General features: G+C 34.7%; 1 protein-coding gene across 1 annotated transcript in view; it reads right to left on the bottom strand.

Annotated features, from left to right (window-relative positions):
* LOC138713206 (chymotrypsin-1-like) overlaps window positions 1-17,484 on the bottom strand; it is a 36,588-nt gene extending 19,104 nt beyond the window's left edge. The window contains exons 1-3 of the mRNA XM_069845109.1: window positions 17,369-17,484; window positions 11,444-11,523; window positions 5,607-5,698 (exon numbers count right to left, since the gene is read on the bottom strand). Coding sequence (XP_069701210.1) covers window positions 5,607-5,698; window positions 11,444-11,523; window positions 17,369-17,417 — 221 coding nt within the window. The 5' untranslated portion in view covers window positions 17,418-17,484. The remainder of the gene's footprint in view (window positions 1-5,606; window positions 5,699-11,443; window positions 11,524-17,368) is intronic.
* Between the last annotated feature and the right edge of the window lie 3,073 nt (window positions 17,485-20,557).

Below are 20,557 nucleotides of genomic sequence, written 5' to 3'. Positions count from 1 at the left end.
CAAGGGGGGTTTTAGGCGGTGGAGCCCCCTAAAGCAAGAAAGAACACTTCATAAAATATAAGTCGTACCTTCAACCCAAAGGTGATGGACCGGTTAATTACTATAAATTAATTGCGCGAAGGTTTGGGGGCCAAGTTCCCAACAGGGATTTTAGGGGGCGGAGTCCCCTAAAGCAAGAAAGAACACATCATAAAATATAACTCGTACCTTCAACCCAAAGGTGATGGACCGGTTTATTAGGCTACTATAAATTAATTGCACGAGGGTTTGGGGACTAAGTCCCCAACAGGGGTTTTTAAGGGGCGGAGCACCCTAAAACAAGAAAGAACACATTATAAAATGTAACTCCTACCTTCAACTCAATTGTGATGGACCGGTTAATTACTATAAATTAATTGCATGAAGGTTTGGGGGCCAAGTCCCCAAGAGGGGTTTTAGGGGGGTGTCGGGCATTGAAAAGTGCCTTTTGGAAAGCATGGTGATGCGCATTTGACAAGCGTAGTGTACGTACTTGCTTATAATCCCTTTTTATATGTCGTTATTTACGTAAAAATGACGCGCCAAAAAATAATAATAATTTCGTACGGTACTCACTCCATTTCCTATATTCACATTTCTTTTTCAGTGACTTATTAAAGAATGTACCTGTATTTAAAAGACTAAATTAGAAATATGTTACATAAATCACCCTTGTGCCAAAAGAGAATGCTCCCTGGACCAAATTGTCGTATTTTGCAGTGGTCGTCAGTACTCGCTGAAATGGGTAATAATATAATAATATAATATAATTATGTTGTACGTAGCAAGATCGATTTTTCAATTGATAGGATATTTTATGAGGTTGTCACGACTGAGATATCTATTGTCAATTGCTTTTATTTGTCAGAAGGCCTTGACTGACGGGTATATAAGAACTGGCGCTCTTAGGAGTGGAGGTCAGGGTTTGGGATGGCTCACAAGCAACAAGTTATACTAAATATGTTAAACATAAAAACGACCTATGTAACGAGTACCGGGTACTAGGAAATTACCGTGCCTTTTAGTGGACTGTTTTTTGCCACTTTTACGTCTCTTTTACACAATTTTTATGTAATGTTGTATATATTGACAGTGAAAATATTAGTTAAAATATCCTCAACTATGCCCTGCAATATTACACGCTTGAGCGTCTTACCTTAGGCATTTTACCTCTACAATGAAGCTTCAATCAAATACCTTACTATAATAATACCGGACAGCTAGCCAGTGAATAGGGATTATAAAGAATGGACACTGAGCGAATTTTCCTGTGTTTTTTTTTTCTGTGTGCGCCAGCGTATAGTTCCACTTTCAAGCGCTAGAGGTTAGTGTAATCGAGCACACGCTAAGATAATAATTGAGAATGGAATTGAGACACGGGATCCAAACATCGCCTACCTTATTACATAATCCAGTAATGCTTTGCTTAAAATAAATTCAAGTTAACAGCTTTTCCTCATTTGTCAGTGACAAACTAGTTGTAATAATAATATTTTATATTTCAGATATCATACATTATATTATAAAATAATATAATACATTATAAAATTAAGTATCGAATTCGTTTAATATTTGTATATAATATAATATAGGTATATGGTTTTACTTCTCGTAAGAGTTTTGTTTTTCCATTTTCAGTGCTATCACATCATTACATATTTTAATTGTTGTTGGGTTCAACGTCTCAACTCTCATTATAAAGGAACTCTAGAGTCTAGACATTACAGTTAATGACGGATTTATTATTTTATGGATCCAATTTATTTTGAGTACATAATGTGCCTAGATATATTAATTATAATTATGTGTTATATTTCTGCTGTGTCGACTGCTAGCTGGTGTGATGTCAGCGCCAACTCTAGGGAGAAAGCAGAATCTCACGCTTTAGCTGGCTTGAAGGTCATTGAAATCACTCCGGCTACATCAAAGGTACCGACGCGAAGTGTCCATTCTTTATAATCCCTATTCGCTGAGCTAGCAGTTTTACGTGCGAACGACGATAGCGCTGCTATCTACCTGCCGGGATAGATATACTCGCGAAACAAGCTGTAATCAACTGCAATGTATATTGTTGCTGGGCTAGTTAATTTGTTAATAGTTTTATGAATTGGTACTAGTGTTAAAATGTCAGGGTGTATAATATGTGCTGTTTATAATCGTGACAATTGCAGCATTACAAATTGCTCCAAATCGTACTTTCGATTTCCGACAGTTCATAAAACGTAAGTCAGCAACATTCTTTAGTAGGCCTAATTCCCTCGTCTTTGTGTTGATAGAAAAATACAAATTAGTTTTTTTATTTAGATCTAATAAATGAATAGAAGTTAAAATGTATTGGATTTTAAGGTTTTATCAAATTGTCCACATGCCTTTACTAATTATTACAAGCATCAGATTACTATCAATTTTATCTTTGCAGTTGTCAGCAATGCGTATATAAAACATTACTGTAAATTCATTCCTAATATCAGATTGATTTTGTCTCGGTAAACCAAAGAAAAAAATATGTAACAATTAATTACGGAAAGTAATATGAAGTATGCAATATTTCTCATAATATGCAGCTTAGATATGAGATAATAATTTTACATTAAATATTATTCAACATTTCTTAAGTCTTTCATATATAATTCCACATTAGTAACTCATGTTTTAAACAATAGTCCGAATCTCGCTATGTTAATATTTGTATATGTGGACGTAATTCCGTCCCTCTGCGCTAGATGTCAGGTCCGCGATTTTTCGCACTCACGCCAATGCTGCTAGTATACAGCTGTCCGGTATTATTATAGCAAGGTATTTGCTTGAATCAGCCACAAAGATGTAGCTATTTAAATAATACGACTAGTAAGAGCAGTGATCGATAAGACTACTCACTATAATTGCGTCCCGGTTTTGACTTTCTAGAGGAAGAAGATAGAGGATGCGTAACCTATTTTGTATACGAAGGTACCTGTACCTGCGCTGTGACGTCACATATACTTCGAATCAGGCAACTTCGTTCCAGTTTATAGGTGGCTGGAATGTGGAGCCTACTTATGATCCTACTTCATATAAAAGTTATTACTCTGGTAGTTCGTAACGAGAACGACTAGAAAGCGATCTTTATCTCCGAATGTATAGATGCTGTAAGAAGACAGAGATGTGTTGTAAAAACATGTTTTATTGTTTATTGTTTTATTGTTAATAAAATAACATGGACAAAAATACAATCTTATTTCTTCCCTGAAGGAGTAAAAAACTCGTGCTTAGGGGGATATCTAAACACAAAGATAAACACAAAGATAATTTTTTGACACAAACTGGGTCAAGAAAAAAATTACAGGAATAAATTAAATTTAAAAATACAATTTCAATTTTAACCATTTAAGTCATACAAATACATATACATATTAAATCAATATATATTCTTTAAAAATTAAATTCATAACGCTATTTTTGAAATTTCTGATACTAAGTTTTCAAAATTTGGGTATTTATCAATTATTTTATTGTATAACCTTGGACCAAAGTAGGTACCATGGCTCAGAGCTGTGTTTGTGAAACACTTTGGATCTTTTAGTTCCATATTTATGATGATACAATTTGAATTTATTACGGTTTTTATGTATGAAGATTAATAAGGCAATATAATAAATCTGTTTAATTTTCAAAACATTAAAATCAGTAAACAAAAGCTCAGGTGAGTAGTCAATTGGTTTATTAAGGCATATTTTAATAATTCTTTTCTGAAGTGGAGTGAGATTAGAAATACATGCATGTCCCCACCCTAAAATTCCATACTGGAGAATGGATTGAAATAAAGCTAAATAAATGAGACGTAAAATATTAACTGGTAAATATGACCGAAGTATAACAAAGATATAAATTGTGTTACGTAATCTATTGCATAAATATGCAATATGTTTGTTCCATAGTAGGCCTAAGTGTTGGTCGATTGTAATGCCTAAATACTTAACTTCTGAGGATTCGGTTAATATGGGACATTCACAATTTTGAGAAGAACAATCTGAATGATGAATTTTGAGCCTAAAGGAAGATTGAGGAGATTGAAGACTACTGGACCTTAGTGAAAATGGAACAACAGTTGTTTTGGATGTGTTTAAGGAAAGAGCGTTTGAATCAAACCACTCTTTAATTACCTGTAATCCATTATTCGCATTAATATAAGTGCCTTTCCAAGATTTTTCACCAAAAAGAATTACGGTATCATCCGCATATGAGTACATAACCCCATTATATTTGCGTAAATCAGTTAATAACAAATAATTTATATAAATCAAGAATAAAATTGGACCAAGAACTGTGCCCAACTTGTGAGCGCAAGGAAGAAACATGAGAGTTATTAAACCCTGTATAAATATTAGGGCTGGGGACGGAGCGGTTCGGTTCGGAGCAGTTACTGTGACGTCATTACTCGGTTGAACCGAGTACAGTACCGAGTACAAATTTGTGGCGGCAGATTTAAAATTTAGATAGATTGAGTCGATTTTAGAACGTACTTTGAAAGTGAAACCAAGCGTGTTTTAAAAGCGTTGTAGTAAAGCTCTTTCGTTTTGCCGATTGACGAGAAAAAAGTGCTTCTCTTCATTGCAAAATGGCAGTTGCAAATTTCATTTGCATGATTACAAATATTTGCGTGGTTATTTTGTATGAAAGGCCTATTTAACTTTCAGTGTTGTTATATATGACAGACGAAATAAAATTGATGAAACAATTTATAATACTAACAGCTAATAAATTAACATGTGAGGTAAACGTTAAACGCTGCAGCTAAGTAAAAAAGAAGATAGAAAGAAACGGGCTCCATGAAGCGCTGCCTAAAACACTTAAAAATAACACACAGAATTATTTACTATTACGGAAAGTGGATAAAATAATCAATAAAACGTGGAATCCTAAACTGAAGAACATAATGCTTATTTATTTTATAACATTACTAGCCTTCAATACAACCATGTTCTCTTTGGTGAAGGGTAAGTTAATATTATTGATAAATTAAAGTAATTAGGTAACATAATTCGTAGAAATAAATACAAATAAAATGATGACTGATGAGGTAACACAAATCCAATAAACACAAATAGAAGAAAAACATAATGCAATTCTTTTTTTTAACATATTTTAATATTAATGAAACACTCTAATAATAATAATAATAATAATAATAATAATAATAATAATAATAATAATTATTATTATTATTATTATTATTATTATTATTATTATTATTGTGTATAGTAATATGTTCAGATTCAGTGTTCATTAGGCCCACTTGACAGGTCATATAATAGAATGAACTCCTCTTCAATACTAGAGGCCTTTCAGCCCGCCTTGGGGATAAGGAAATAATTTGTCCTGCAGCAGATAATATTTAAATACAACAGTACCTACGTTGTTGCCTGCTAGAATTAATTAAAACACGAGAACTCTGTTTGAACGTTTGAACTGACCGGTAACGGCTACGGTTAACCGAGTAACTTCGGTGCTCCGCTGCCAAGACATAAACCGATAGAACCGAGTAACTCAACGGATCTACTCGCTCCGTCCTCAGCTCTAATAAATATAGACATTTGTTGGATACTCACACTCCATCAACACAGTGGGCTGCCGTAAGGCAGTAGTTCTCGGTTAGAATGGAGCCTCCACACATGTGTTGATTATTGTACTGCAGAGAGATCTGTTGGAAGCAGAATAGTCACCTTCATACTACATTACAATATAATACTCCTTAAATTAACAAAAAAGTAACGCAGAAGGCTTAACTTAGAACATTAAATTAAGAACAAATTATTTGTTATATTAAAAATAAAAGAACAATTCAGGAAGACTACATCTGCAACGTTTCGGATTGCAGGCAGGTTTCATCTTCAGATTTCTTCAACTTATTTCCTAGTTTAACTGCTAGATATTTTTGAAGTTAACAGTCTATCAATAAAATTAATGGATTTCAGTCAACAAGACTTTATAATGATTACTTTATAATTTTAAATCGTCACTGACGCCAAAAGATTGAATCCTACGACTCCAGAATACTGTTGGAGATGATCCATCATCAGTAAAGGTAGGAATTTTTCTCACAACATGAGGATATTAGGTTAGTTGTACTTACAAGGGAAGGGTTTCGGCTCGAACAGGAATTTCGTATCCAAAATTTGTATACACGCCCATCTTTACATCTCTGTAAAGCCCCAAAAGCATTCGTTTGTGTAATGTGTGGTTTGTCTGTTAGAGCACTGTACAAGTTGAGGGGTGGGGAGAGTACTGCACAAATTAAGGGGATGGGACACCTTACCCGTAAGCCTAGCCTAGTGTAGATGCTAGTACGATTGGAAAAATGTCTGAAGTCCATTTAAGAACATTTTTCTCGGACGTTCTGTCTGAAAATATTGCACCTAATCAAAAATGTACACTGTTGTGTGAGTCATTGAATGCCCACAAGGACACAACCTTAATAAATGAATCATTCCAAGGCTAGGGCATAGAATGCATGATCATTCCACTTAAAAAAAAAAACTAAATATTTCCAGCCTCTGGATGTCTATTTCCTTAGACAATACAAAATATATGCTCAGAGGATAACAGATTGCATAAGGACTCTTGCTGAGAATCCAGAACTTAACTTGGGAAATCGAGTGTTTATAATGAAAATGCTCTCTGTTATTCATAACCAGTTGTCTGCTCCAGTGTACCACCCTATGCTTCAGTATTCCTGGCAGTCAGCTGGTTACGTGAATCCTGAACAAGTCTCTGACTTCAAAAATTGTAATTCAGGTGGCATTTGATTTTTCGCCAATGGAGTGTGGTTCAGAAGATTGTTCAGGTGTTGCTTCTGCGTGTTGTGCTTATTGCTCTGCTCCATTCTGTTTCATGCATTTTATAGAGAATCCTCATGTACATTTTTAAAGAAGTGTATTGACCAATACCAACCAAACGGAGAGTTTCACAAATGAATGCTTTACGGACTTCATCACCATTGTGAGGTAAGCTTCTGTACAAATTTTTAATAAAAAATTCCTGTTCGAGCCTAAATCCTTCCCTTATTAGACTGTCGTTACGTCATGAATGACGTGAAGACTGAGTTACAACTAAAAATATGTTTTGTGTCTCAGCAATTGAATGGGGATACGTTTCTCGTGCGTAGGGTTCAGCGTTGTGCTACGGCAATTGGTTTGTTTACATTGCACTGCGATTTATTGATTGGTTAACCACTTAAAGCTACAATCCCGCCCTGCTTATACCACGGCAGAATTCCCTAACATGCGCCTGCATTGCTACGCTCATTCTCTCAACAAACACTCTATGCTTACCTAACCTTGTAGTCTCTGTGGGTAAATTCCTATCTTTAATCATCAGCAAGGACTGTGTATGACTAGTTTACGGAATTTAGACTTGGAGGTGCTAACATCAGCGAAGATTTCCGCGTGGATCGATCTGTTACAGGGATCGTGGCAGAAATATCGGCACTGTGCGTCAAGCTATTAAAAAATAATCGAATCACCTATTCCGAGATTCGGGCTTCTTTGTGGATAGGCATGAGTGCAAGGCTAAAGATCCTCCATAATCATTTCCCTGTGATAAAGAAGTGTGATCTGTGGATTCTACATACTTTGACAAAGCTGAGAAACAAAAACATGTTGATTAGTGCATGGAAATGCCTAGAAAAACTCACAAGGGAAGTATCACACCCCACATGCCGAAACTTACCTCGAAACTTTGGTGACATAACCGATGTACTATGAGAAGGCCACGTGAAAAATATTAGTTGCCTGTTTCCACTGCAAGGCCCCGAAATAATCCTCGGAATTTTGCATGTAAGTAATAGGGAAGTGGATACTAGTCGCTATTAGTTGGAATGGACAGCCCTTCCTGTGTGCAAGCCAGTGGAGCGGTGGGTAGCAATCAGCAGCGAACAGACGTACGTGAGTCAAGGTCAGTAATACAAGCGGACGACTACAGGGTTATAGGTCTCGCAAGGACGGAATACCGACGGAAGGAATGCGAATCAAACAATGCGATAAGGAAGAGCGGGCGACAGGAAAGGTCACGAGATAACTTTAATGATATTCAAGATCAGTGTGACAATGAAGTGTTTATTCGTTGTGCATGGTGCCGAAAAGAATTGTGTTTTAAGCATTCAATCGTTGCCAGTCACTTCTGTCTCTTGTTTATACTTCATTGAGAAGATGGGACGCGAGAGAGTTTACTCCATTTCACACACGCACTCCACTCCGCTCGCCAGTGAGGCAGGGATGTCCAGCTGCGCCGCGTTATCGTCTGGCCACAGAAGGATTCCAGCTTCGATTTCGGGGCCTTGCAGTGGAAACAGGCAGCTAATGTTTTGCAAGTGATCTTCTCGTAGCACATCGGTTATGTCACCAAAGTTTCGAGGTAAGTTTCGGTATGTGGGATGTGATACTTCCCATGTCAGTCCAGGCCGGTATGACGTAGTGCAGAGGGCGACCACTAGAGGGAACCCAAGAGTTGGAACTTAAACTGAGACGATTATAACCGGCGTCGGAGTTCTATCCGGTGTTGCTTAGTGGATAAAGCATCAGCACGTAGAGCTGAAAACCTGGGTTCAAATCCCGGTACCGGAGAGCATTTTTCTCCGTTCCATTACTCTTTCATCGGTAAAATTCTGTTCTTGACGTCATAACAGATACGAAACTTGGATTTACTGTTATGAGTGAGAAAATAAACGACAATAGGCACAAGGGTTCTTCCCAGACGAAGATAAGTCAACAGAAGTCAAAAGAGGTCCAAACACTGGAAATAAGATGGTTGCCTTATTTACTCGTCGCTCTGGACCTGTCGTCTCTGTTTCAGTGGGATTCGTCGTACAATTTATTAATGCCTTGTGCTATTATAGATCTACCACAATTTTTTTTACCGATAGTCTTGGAAAATGTGAGTACAAAACGACCTCGAAACCTCACTTTGACAATGGATCGTCCTACAAACCCACAGACAATGGATTTTTGGTCACTACATGTGTAAAATTAATTAATCACTCTCCTTACAGTCCTGATCTGGATCATATGACCTGTAACACCGCTATAACTGCCATTGAGTCCAACGAGCTTGTGTCTGAAGTGCCTCTAGAAAAGTGATGCAGTGCTTTGTTAACTGGTTCCCTCGAATGGAAAAGTTAAGAAGATTTAAGGAGGAATATTTTGAGAAGCAATAAAGCTAAAATCAGAAATAATTTGTTGCTATACTTATCAGTTTTCAGAAACTTTCAGTGTGATCTATAGTAATATAGATACCAGAGGTCTACACGGACGTTTTCGCTCGAGCGCCAAGTAGTTCATAGCGTAATCCGATAGGTAGCGCACATGCATGATGGGTAAAATTTTCGCGAGCGATAAATCCTCGAACGGTGTAAGCCGAGCGTTAGACATTCGTTCTTGTTACAGTGATGAACTGAGTAGTAACATCATAGATGTGTTTCATTTCAAAACGTTGCAAAGTTTAACTAACCTCTCCATGGTACAACTACAAAACTTGCTTTAAAATGTAATATAAATATTGTAGGAAATGTTTTTCATTTTCCACACAGGAGTGATTTGTTTTTGCCACATCTGATAGATGTTATTGGATGTAAATGTAATTGTTACAAACGGAGAACACAATCACGATAATGAAAGAACCGTATCAAGTTTTCTAGTAATAATAATAATAATCTCTAATAATTAGTATATCAATCTTTGCGTCTGTAACAGTTGTGCAACATGATTATTCGTTTTATATTTTCTGTGACGTTATCTCTGTACTAATATTGTTATTAATCTACTGCTATATCAATAATATTTTGTAAAACGTTTCTACATTGTCGCAGTATATAGGCGGAACACTATGTGGTAAATCAAATATAGAATAATTATTAATTAACAGTAATAAGTGTATATCGAAGTTTTTCATAGTATTTTATTTGTAACTTCATGGTACTGTTTTCGTACGTTCCATTAGATTGTCCCATTAAACGTTTGTCATAAACGCAGAAAATAAAGCCTTATTTTTACTATGTGAGCAAAACATATGTGTATCTTATCTGTCGCCTTCCATACAAGTTAAGACATGTCAGTGAGATGACCTTGTACTGTGCTTCTATTTATTACGAGCGTATCACAACCGATCTTATCTCACTCGAGGGTGTGACATTCGACCGAGTTCAAGCGAGCAATTTAACTCCAATGCAGCACTCTGATAGATACACTAAAACAACACTTATTCTCTTGGCCCCGCTATAACTGGCTACTGCAAGAAACTGACCTTAACAAGCATAGCTTAGGGGAATATGGGGCAGGACGGGGTATAGCCTCTATCTTCCCAACAAGTAGTGAAATCTACCGAAATTTTTTTTATAACTTCGTCAAATCGTGTAAATATATCATCACACAACACTTACCGTCATTCCTTTGCATCTGTTGTATGTTATTAGGTTGCTGCATCATATTGTATCATTCATTTGCAACTTTAAAGTGTTCTCTTGTCACACGTAAGTAGAAATAAGATTTATTTAGATAATCTATCTTAATGTCCTATTATAGAGTGCTTGCCTGGCTTTTAATTTCGAAACTTTCTTAAATTTCGTGCGTTATTTTTCCTGCCAATACCTCATAACTTAGAAATTGTGACTGTGGGGCAAAACGGGGTGTGGCATAATAGGACAGTATATTTAATTTCACCTACTGTAATGGGTTGCTCGTTCTGTTGTTTGTCAGAAGAAGGTTTGATTAGATGCGTATCATGTGTGAAATGGGCTCACAATTGTTGCGCGGGAGTAGACACTGAAGACGAGGGTGCCACGCACATTTACGTATTTTGCGAATGACTTTTTCTCAAGTAAACTTGTAAAATGTGTAGTATTCACACTTTCAGTATATAATTTTTGTCAATTTTGCCATTAAATTATTACAAAAAATAGATACCCCATTTTGCCCCATACGTGGGGCAGAACGGGGAAAAACACACATTTCGAAAAACTAATTTATTTTAAGGTTATAATGACCGGATTTCACTCGAAGTGCATATTTTTTTACTTGTTTACAGTGTAATAAAAGCATATATGTCATAAAACCTATACATTTACATTATTTGATACCAAATAAAATCATTCAAACATTAACTACCCCGTCCTACCCCATGTTCCTCTACTCAACAGAATAGCTGACCTTTCAGATCTTGCTATATTGCCCTGAAGATGGAACCTATCTGCAGTCCGGAAACGTTGCAGATGTTAAGTTTCAATACACTGTGTGGAATATCTAAAATTCTTATTCTAAGTACATTCGCCGTGAAAATCCGAAATTGCATAACTAAGAAACATGCTCTTTTAATTTTTTTTTTTTTTAAGATTCAGTTGGGGTTCTTTAACTTATTTAAATATCTTAAGTTCGTTGAAATAAATTCTCCTTCTTACCTGGAAGGGGTATTGTCCTAGAGGAGCATCTTCGCCTCCCACGATTCTCTCCCCGAGATCAGTGTCTGCTGCAGGAGCTCCTTTGTAAACAAGTGCATAAATACAGTGTGAGTCAAAACTGTGAGTACAAAACTGATAATAATCACGTACTATAAACTTTGAGGCCCAATTGTATAAAACTCCCTGACTAAAGATCAACTTTGATCGAAGATCGAAAAGTGAACCGAGTTCAGACACTTCTTCTATTGTATAAAACTTTTCTGCGATCAAATTACCTTGGTTCAAATGCAATCTAAGTTCACGTGAAAAGGATTTGGCAACATCGCATAAACAGGTGAAATACGTGATGCGCGGACCATGTTGTACAGGTTTGTTCAGTCTTGCCAATCTAGCGACTTTAACTCTTTTTCAACAACAATTTCTTTTAACTTTTATATTGCTTAAATAGGGATTTAGTGACCTTTTTAGCACCCCATAGTGACAAAATTTAATATTTCTTTGTTGATAATGAGAAATCTAGCGACTTTACAACTACTTTTTGGCGACTTTCCGTACACTCTGTTGGAGACACTGGTTTGTTTTGTGCAATGTAAATAATGGCGGACAATAAGAAGAAGGTTGACTGTTCTCCGAGTTGTTATCATGTTATGGTGTTTGATACTGCTAAACATAATAAAGCTTTATAAAACGACAATTTTCGTTTAGTAATACAGTTAATTGAAAATTTATGGATGTACCTATCATATCCATTAATAATTAATGGTTGTTATATAATATAATTATAGGTTATGTTATTTGATACTGCTGAACACGATAGAGCTTTATAAAATATAAGAATGTTTGTGTATTAAGGCAAGAAATTGAAAGAAATATATATAAATGTACCTATCATATCTATTAATATTAATAATAATGGATATTTTATTTGCACAATCTGTCACTCGTATATTTCAAACAGAAAAGAAATAACTGAACTTGGATCATCTAACTTAATCGGAGAAATTTCTTCAGTCAAAGTTGACTTTAGTTTGAGACAAATTAATCTCAGATTATACTTTATACAACACAAAATTCCAAGTTCAGCTGAAACAAGGATCAATTTAACCTCTGATCTAAGATTAAATGGTTCATACAATCGGGCCTGAGTGAACCATAGTAAAAAATTCGTTGTGAGCTGGGATTAATTCGAAATATCGTTTCGCATGAAGAAGAAATGTATTCCACGCCCTTCATTAAGGGGTTAGGTACAGCTTACGGCAGTAAAATTTTTGAAAATATTCAACATTTTTTCCTCTCCATTATTGTATCTTGTACACTGGCTCGCAAAACTTTTGTCTTGTGAAATAATGTGGAAGTGGACTTTTTGAGATATTATGTTGACAATATGTCTACATACTACCCCACTCCACATGTCATCCACGTGTAACGGAAGAAATAAAACATTGAGTGTATTTTGCACCGAAATGTTTAAAACATGTTGCTTATTTCTCTTGAGTATTATGTAATATTCCAGGAAAATTTTTCATCTTCCCTGAACGTACAGGGACATCATTTTATTTTTACTAACATTTTTAATATTAACCTGTCTATACCTTTAGAGAACCGGAAACACCGCTTGCTACCCCCTCCAAGACTGGAGTTCGATGATACTGGCGTAAAACACAAATCACTCTACTAGGTATAGGAAGGAAGAAAAGTAGTTCATCCATTTACGTAAACTAGGAAATATCGCGATTTTGAGTTTGATAATTTTCATTAGGTTTTTCTTTAATCAAAGTACAGTACTATATTAAGAATAAGTGTTTTTACTCACGAAGTGAGTTATCCATGCGAACGTATTCATTATGCAGTGTATACTGTCTACAGCACATTAGCGCACAATATAGAGAAAGAAGTTAAATTGAAAAATAATCATAATATGAATATTTAAACACAATTTTGAAAATGGTGGCCGTTCATTTCGATACAGGCTTCAGTTCTTTTGTGCATATTATCGCACTATAGACTATTGCATCTAATTCCAATTGCCAGTTTCGTCCTTCGTACTAGTAACTCATGTTGAAATAATTCTGTACCTACTCTACGTACTGTGAATTCAATCTTCACTTCTGCCCGACCCGAAAATATAAAATTACTCAGACATGCTGTCTACTGTCCGTCCAAGTGTTTATGCCGCAAGGATTGTAGAAAGGAAGGAAATCACGTGACAGTTAATTACTTAACGAGGCCCTTTTATTTAAGTTAAATTAAACAGCGGTATAATATTACGTAAACTTCCAATTCCTAAGATAAATTAATGTTTTCAGAAAAGAGCTAAGACAGCCCAGCTATTACAGAGGGGCGAGCAGAAGCAGGTGGGGGAAATCGGGATGCGACGTAGGCAAACGGACAGTACCTGTGCGAAAATATGATTCAGTATTGAAAGCTCTTTCGTCACTGGAAAACGCGAACATATTTCTGGAACGTACTATACTCAGTAACTCAGTACTGCTTACTATCTGCGGTCTTGGTTCTGTGTGGAGTTGGAACTTCCTTAGTAGAAGGGGTGGGAGTGAAGTACATTAAAAAACTCAGGTACAATAAAAATTGAAGTAAAAATAAAATGATGTCCCTGTATAAATACCATGTTCGATCATAAAAATAGAATAGATCACATCCCGTTTTGACAAGAATATTATGTAATATTTTCAGATTAAAAGATTTTTTGAAAAAACCAGTCATAGGCCTATTCAGGTGTTTCGTCCTATTGGGTCCACAAGGTTTCAGCCAGAATTATGTAACATCAACACAACGCTAAGTACCTTGGTTGAACCTTTCTGTTGTGAGGAGGGGTGGTTTGTTACTTGCGGGGAGACTACCTGCCGCCTACACTACTGTCCTAGAGTGAGTACAAATACCAACTTAAGGACGAGGAAAACTGTACAGTATATCGGACAAACGTTTTGCGAGCAAGTGTACGATAATGAAAATTGGTATTTGTAAAACACTGTCCTTCTGCTATATAAAAAAAATACATATTTTTACGATTTAAAAAAATTATATATATATATTTCAAAATTCAAAATTAGCGGTTTACTGTGCAGTGATGAAGCGTTTCCCTCATAACTCATAAACTTGTTAACTTTTTCATGTTCTCTCTCTTTTATTCTATTGCTGAAACTCATATTTACAATGTCATGCTCTTTCAACTACATTCCTTAATAAATAATATATATTTTTATTTTGTGTTAGAAGAAAATACTGATATTTGACCATTTTGTAAAATGAATTTATTTTTTATGAGACAATCTATCAAATACAGAGAAATGATCTTGCATCGTATTGTAGATATGACATGCATAAATACACACAAGAAATTTAATCACAGAATGTTGGATAGTTTTTTAGTTATGTGGAAAATGCTTCATCACTGCAAAGTGCACTGCTTACTTACTTACTGGCTTTTAAGAAACCCGAAGGTTCATTACCGCCCTCACATAAGCCCTCCATTGGTCCCTATCCTGAGCAAGATTAATCCAGTCTCTATCATCATATCCCACCTCCCTCAAATACATTTTAATATTATCTTCCCACCTACGTCTCGGCCTCCCCAAAGGTCTTTTTCCCTCCGGCCTCCCAACTAACACTCTATATGCATTTCTGGATTCGCACATGCGTGCTACATGTCCTGCCCATCTCAAACGTCTGGATTTTATGTTCCTAATTATGTCAGGCGAAGAATACAATGCGTGCAGCTCTGCGTTGTGTAACTCTCTCCATTCTCCTGTAATTTCATCCCTCTTAGCCCCAAATATTTTCCTAAGAACCTTATTCTCAAACACCTTTAATCTCTGTTCCTCTCTCAACGTGAGAGCCCAAGTTTCACAGCCATACAGAACAACCGGTAATAGAACTGTTTTATAAATTCTAATTTTTAGATTTTTTGACAGAAGACTAGATGACAAAAGCTTCTCAAGCGAATAATAACACGCATTTCCCATATTTATTCTGCGTTTGATTTCCTCCCGAGTGTCATTTATATTTGTCACTATTGCTCCAAGATATTTGAATTTTTCCACCTCTTCGAAAGATAAATCTCCAATTTTTATAGTTCCATTTCGTACAATATTCTGGTCACGAGAATAAAAAAAATGTAAATAATTTTTTTAAATTGTAAAAATATTTTTTTCATATAGCAGAAGGACAGTGTTTTACATATGCTAATTTTCATTATTGTACAAGATACAGTAATGGAGGGAAAAAATATTGAATTTTTCCACAATTTTACTGCTGTAAGCTGTACCTAATCCCTTAATTACTGCTCTTGTCATACATTCATGCCCCCCATTTGACAGATTTGATAGATTTATTAATAGCTCACAAATAGTAGGCCTACATACACTTAATAATTAAAAACTAATCTATTAGTAATTTCACACAATAAATATACAATTTTAACATGATTTATAAAATTTAAATATTTAATTTATATTGCCTTATCCTGCACCAACGTCTAGTTTTAGTGGAAGACTCAATTACTCTAGTTTAGTTTAACCTTTAATATTTATTTACTTGCCAAAATTGTAATTCTCGTTTAACTCTACAATGTACAGCCATTATATATAAATCATTCATTATGCTATTATAACAGAAGAAACGTAATCATTCTTATTATAAAAACATATTTGTATAATTATTTTTTATTAAATCGTATGACTGTAAATCTTTCTTATCTAAGATTTACTCATTAATTTCTGGTTTTTCATTAATTATTACATTTCTTTTATTTTTAACTAAAAGAAGATAAGCTAGAGACCTATTTATGTTTGTAAATTCTTCTTATTATTATTATTATTATTATTATTATTATTCATTAGTGTTTTAATTGCTATTTCTTTATTCATTAATAAGAATTTATCCTTTATTAATTTTTCTCGAATTTCTTTAGTAAAGTGACATTCAAGGATAATATGAATGACATCTTCTCTTTTTTCCGCATAAAGGGCATATACCCTCAGGTAGATAACCTCTTTTATTTCTTAACCTCCAAATCCCTAGTCTGAACCAAGCTAGTCCAAATCTTTCTTTCATTTTCATATTATCAATATATTCACTCCGTCCCCATACTTTTTATAATCATTAAAATATTAGTGAACGCATTTCATTAATACTGCTAAAGCCATTTTTCTTATTATATTTTTACATCTTGATTTTATTAAATTTAAATGCCCCCCATTTGTAAGCCGAAACAACTATAACATTTTCAAACCAACACAACTGTAGTTTAATTCCTGGAACTGGTTGGCGTTTTCTACGCGTGCGTAGCACGCAGCAATTTTTTTTATGTTCAACTGAGAAAGTTTTCGTTACTCATTTTATTAACAGGAATCCCATCTTCAAATTTTATGATTCAATTGACACATTCCGATGAATTGAACATACAGTAGTGGCAAAAAAAAACCGGACCGACCCTTGTAGCTGATTTCAGAGCCTTGTTCACTCCAGAGCACGATAGACTGGTAACTAAGACTTTCGTGGTTCCAATCCTGCCTGGGAAGGAAACTTTTTTTTTTTGTTCCTTATTCAATTTTATTCCAAATACTTTTCGATTGCTGGTAAAATTCATGTTCTGGGAATAATAAGTTAATTAAGTAGTAAGATATCGCTGCAATCGAAAAGTATTGGGAATAAATTTGAATAAGGAACAAAAGAAAGTTTCCTTCCCAGGCAGGATTCGAAACACGAAAGTCATAGTTACCAGTCTAACGTGCCCTGGAGTGAACAAGGCTCTGAAATCAGTTACAAGGGTCGGTCCGGTTTTTTTTCCACTACTGTACATCATTTTACCAATTGTTAAACATTTTATATTTGTTAAATTGTTGTTGAAACCGGCTGTGAGAAATGTGAGAATTTTTAACTTAAAACGTAACAGTACAATGTACCTACCTAGAGCTCCAGACAGAGAGAGAAGTGTCACCAGAATGAATCGCAGCATTGTTGTATGACGCAAGGAGAGTCTGGTATGATTTTATAGTATCTGTCTATTGACCTACGTAATCTTTGGTACATCTTACTATTGTATGAGGTTATTAATCTCATCTTAATTATCAAGAATCAAATATTTATCTCAAATATCCATACGTGCGAGTAAGACAAAAAATCCACTCCTTCCTCAAGTATGTGATACCATATTCTAACACAACCTTCGTAGCCAACTCAAGGGATTTACGTTGTTTGTTTCTGTGTAAAACCTTTCCTCTAAAGATACGGCAGGACGAGAGTTTTTTCCCTTACATATTAAGACATCAATTTCGCAGAAACGCAGTAGTGGTCATTATGATAACGTTTCTCTGTCCGGACGAACATGGACGAGAGATTACTCTATGCGCGACATATTCACAGCTAGGTTTATTTTTACAACATTCTTATATATATACTAGCCGTACCCGTGCGCTCCGCTGCACCCGTTAGAAATAAATATAAAGTAATTACATAATTAAAACAGGACATTTGATCCAGGGAATATTCGTGTTTGATACAAGGATACATCGTTTAATATGTTACTTAATTTAAATTATATTTAAATAATTCAAATGGAATCATTTTGGTCCAGAGACACTCATTTGGTGCAATGACAATTCCTTTAACATGTTTCTTAATTTTTATTACATGCATCCATAGTTCAATGAACATTGATATCATTTACATTTGATGTGTATACTTTATTTTACTTGTTATATGTTTCCATTGAATTATGGTAATAACTTAATTTTAACTCTTGTTTTCTACGTATTCAGTAAATGGCGCTTGGCCAACTATGGTTCTGAACCCTTCAAATAACTTAAATAACTTATATTATATAAAAAGTGTGTTGATAACGGATGTACACCGATAAGTAAGTTTTCGATTTGTTATGGGGGCTCTTGAATCTCAGGAGGAACAAATTTTATTTTACAACAGGGCAGCATAATCTGCTTGGCTCATTACCCAAATTTTTTGCATTGCATTTAATGCATATGTATTTTTATGTATTTTAACTCGATTCAATTGAGCATAGTTAAAATTTGGATTATAAAATAATGAAATGCTAAGCTAACATATTATTACTGCATACTAAATCAATACACTCTCGTTGTTCGTTAATTCTCTGAGATAAACATTATTTTAAGAACTACAGGAAACGAATACACAGAATAGCCTATCAAGTTTTCTGTGCATAAGAAGCTATTTTAATCTTACCTATCCTCAATTCACTCAGAAGTTACTGTAATAACATTATAGCATTATGTCCATATAGAGAAACTACACTTTCCAATGGTGAAATAATAATTAATTATACAAATCGCTTAATTTAGCTTCCGATATTGCTTCATACGAGCACAGAAACATTTTCTGTACGCTATGATTCATAGCTTTCGATTGTTGTTGACCAAGGCCCCTTATAGACGAAGTCATTTGTTTATTTCATTACACGGCCTTAGATGGCAGTTATTTTAATTTTAAAACTCATTTATCTCATTAAATATCAGTCCTATCAAACTTTTTCAAAGAATAAAACTTATCGGAAATGATTTTTGTTATGTAACATTTTTCATAAAAATCAATAATAAGCGAGATATTTCGATTTATTTAATTCAGGCCCCCTTATAACCGCCCTTTTAAATAATGTATTTTGAATGCCATATAGCCTATAATCTAAGTTAGAACGAACTTAATTTATATTCCAGTTTTCATCGAAATCCGTTCAGCCATTATCGCGTGAAAAGGTAACAAACATACATACAGACAGACAGACAGACAGACAAACAAAAATTTCAAAAAAGCGATTTTCGGTTTCAGGGTGGTTAATTATATATGTTAGGACCAATTATTTTTGGAAAATCGAAAATTACCAGACAAATTTCGGTTACAGATTTATTATTAGTATAGATAATTTGAACTGGTAACGGATATTACGGGAAAACGGCTGAATGGATTTTAATAAATGACCCCTCATTTTGAAGCTTAGAACCCAAAATATTTCAGAAAAATAGCAGTTTTCAGTGAAATGTCAATTTTCCAACATAATTTTCCTATTTTCCAAAATCAATCTGTCGTCAGTTTTGAGAACTAATGGCATTTTAGCAAATTTTAGAATAAATCAAGACACACACTACAATAAACAATAGGATATTACACGAAGGCCGTGACCTGCAAGATTGCTGACATATTTAGAGCTCAAATTCAATTGGTTATTAAATCTTCAAGACTTACTAAAATGATTTACAGGTCGGATTCTGCGCTGTGTAATTTTCTGGGTACAGCTGTGTATTGGATATTAAAATCTACAAAACTTGAGGTGGTTTGATGACAGTATTACCATTAGAAATAAAATATTATTATAGTTAATGCCATGATGTGACTATTTTTCATTAATTATGCATGTTATATTGATGATATGAAAGTGAAACGTTTTGGGGTTATATAAGTAGATGTAGAGAATATAATAATATGTTAAAATAAATCTTCATTCCTATAATTTACTGAGTAGCGGCTATATATATATATATATATATATATATATATATATATATGACAATAATGCATGCTATTATCTTTCCTGTACTTAATTTTCCCTTTTGTTCGTTCCCCTCCTTTCTCTCTTGTGGCCTGTTTTTGTTTTCACTCAATATGTTTATTATGCTTTGTCCAATGAGGCAGTCCCGTCATTGGGAAAGCTGAAAGAGTGTCTTTTAATGTGAAAATAAAATATTTTTATAGTTATTAATCAAGTGGGGTTGGGTCTTTTTCATATACTTAATGGCGGTGTGATGTAGATATTTACTCGTATATGAGTTGGCTCCAGAGAGCGCAAAAATTACAGTTAATAAGGAAAAACCAAAAGATATTACTGATAAAATAAGAAGCCTACAAAATTATGTAGTCTCTCGATCATTTCAGCAAGATCTCCTAGCAGGATATATTTCAAGGTAGTTCACGAAACATGCACAGCAAACCTGATTTTTTTTAAACTTTCACCTACAATCCACAATGACCTGAAACAAATAAGCTTTACTCACACATGGAAAACCCACTGATCGTTCTGACATTGTTACTTGCGTTTTCGCGTCGAAACTCAAAAACTCAAAGTGGATA

Source organism: Periplaneta americana, chromosome 14, assembly GCF_040183065.1.
Source record: "Periplaneta americana isolate PAMFEO1 chromosome 14, P.americana_PAMFEO1_priV1, whole genome shotgun sequence".
Lineage (NCBI taxonomy): Eukaryota > Metazoa > Arthropoda > Insecta > Blattodea > Blattidae > Periplaneta > Periplaneta americana.
Note: the sequence above shows the minus strand (reverse complement) of the source record. Positions and strands in the feature narration are given on the sequence as shown.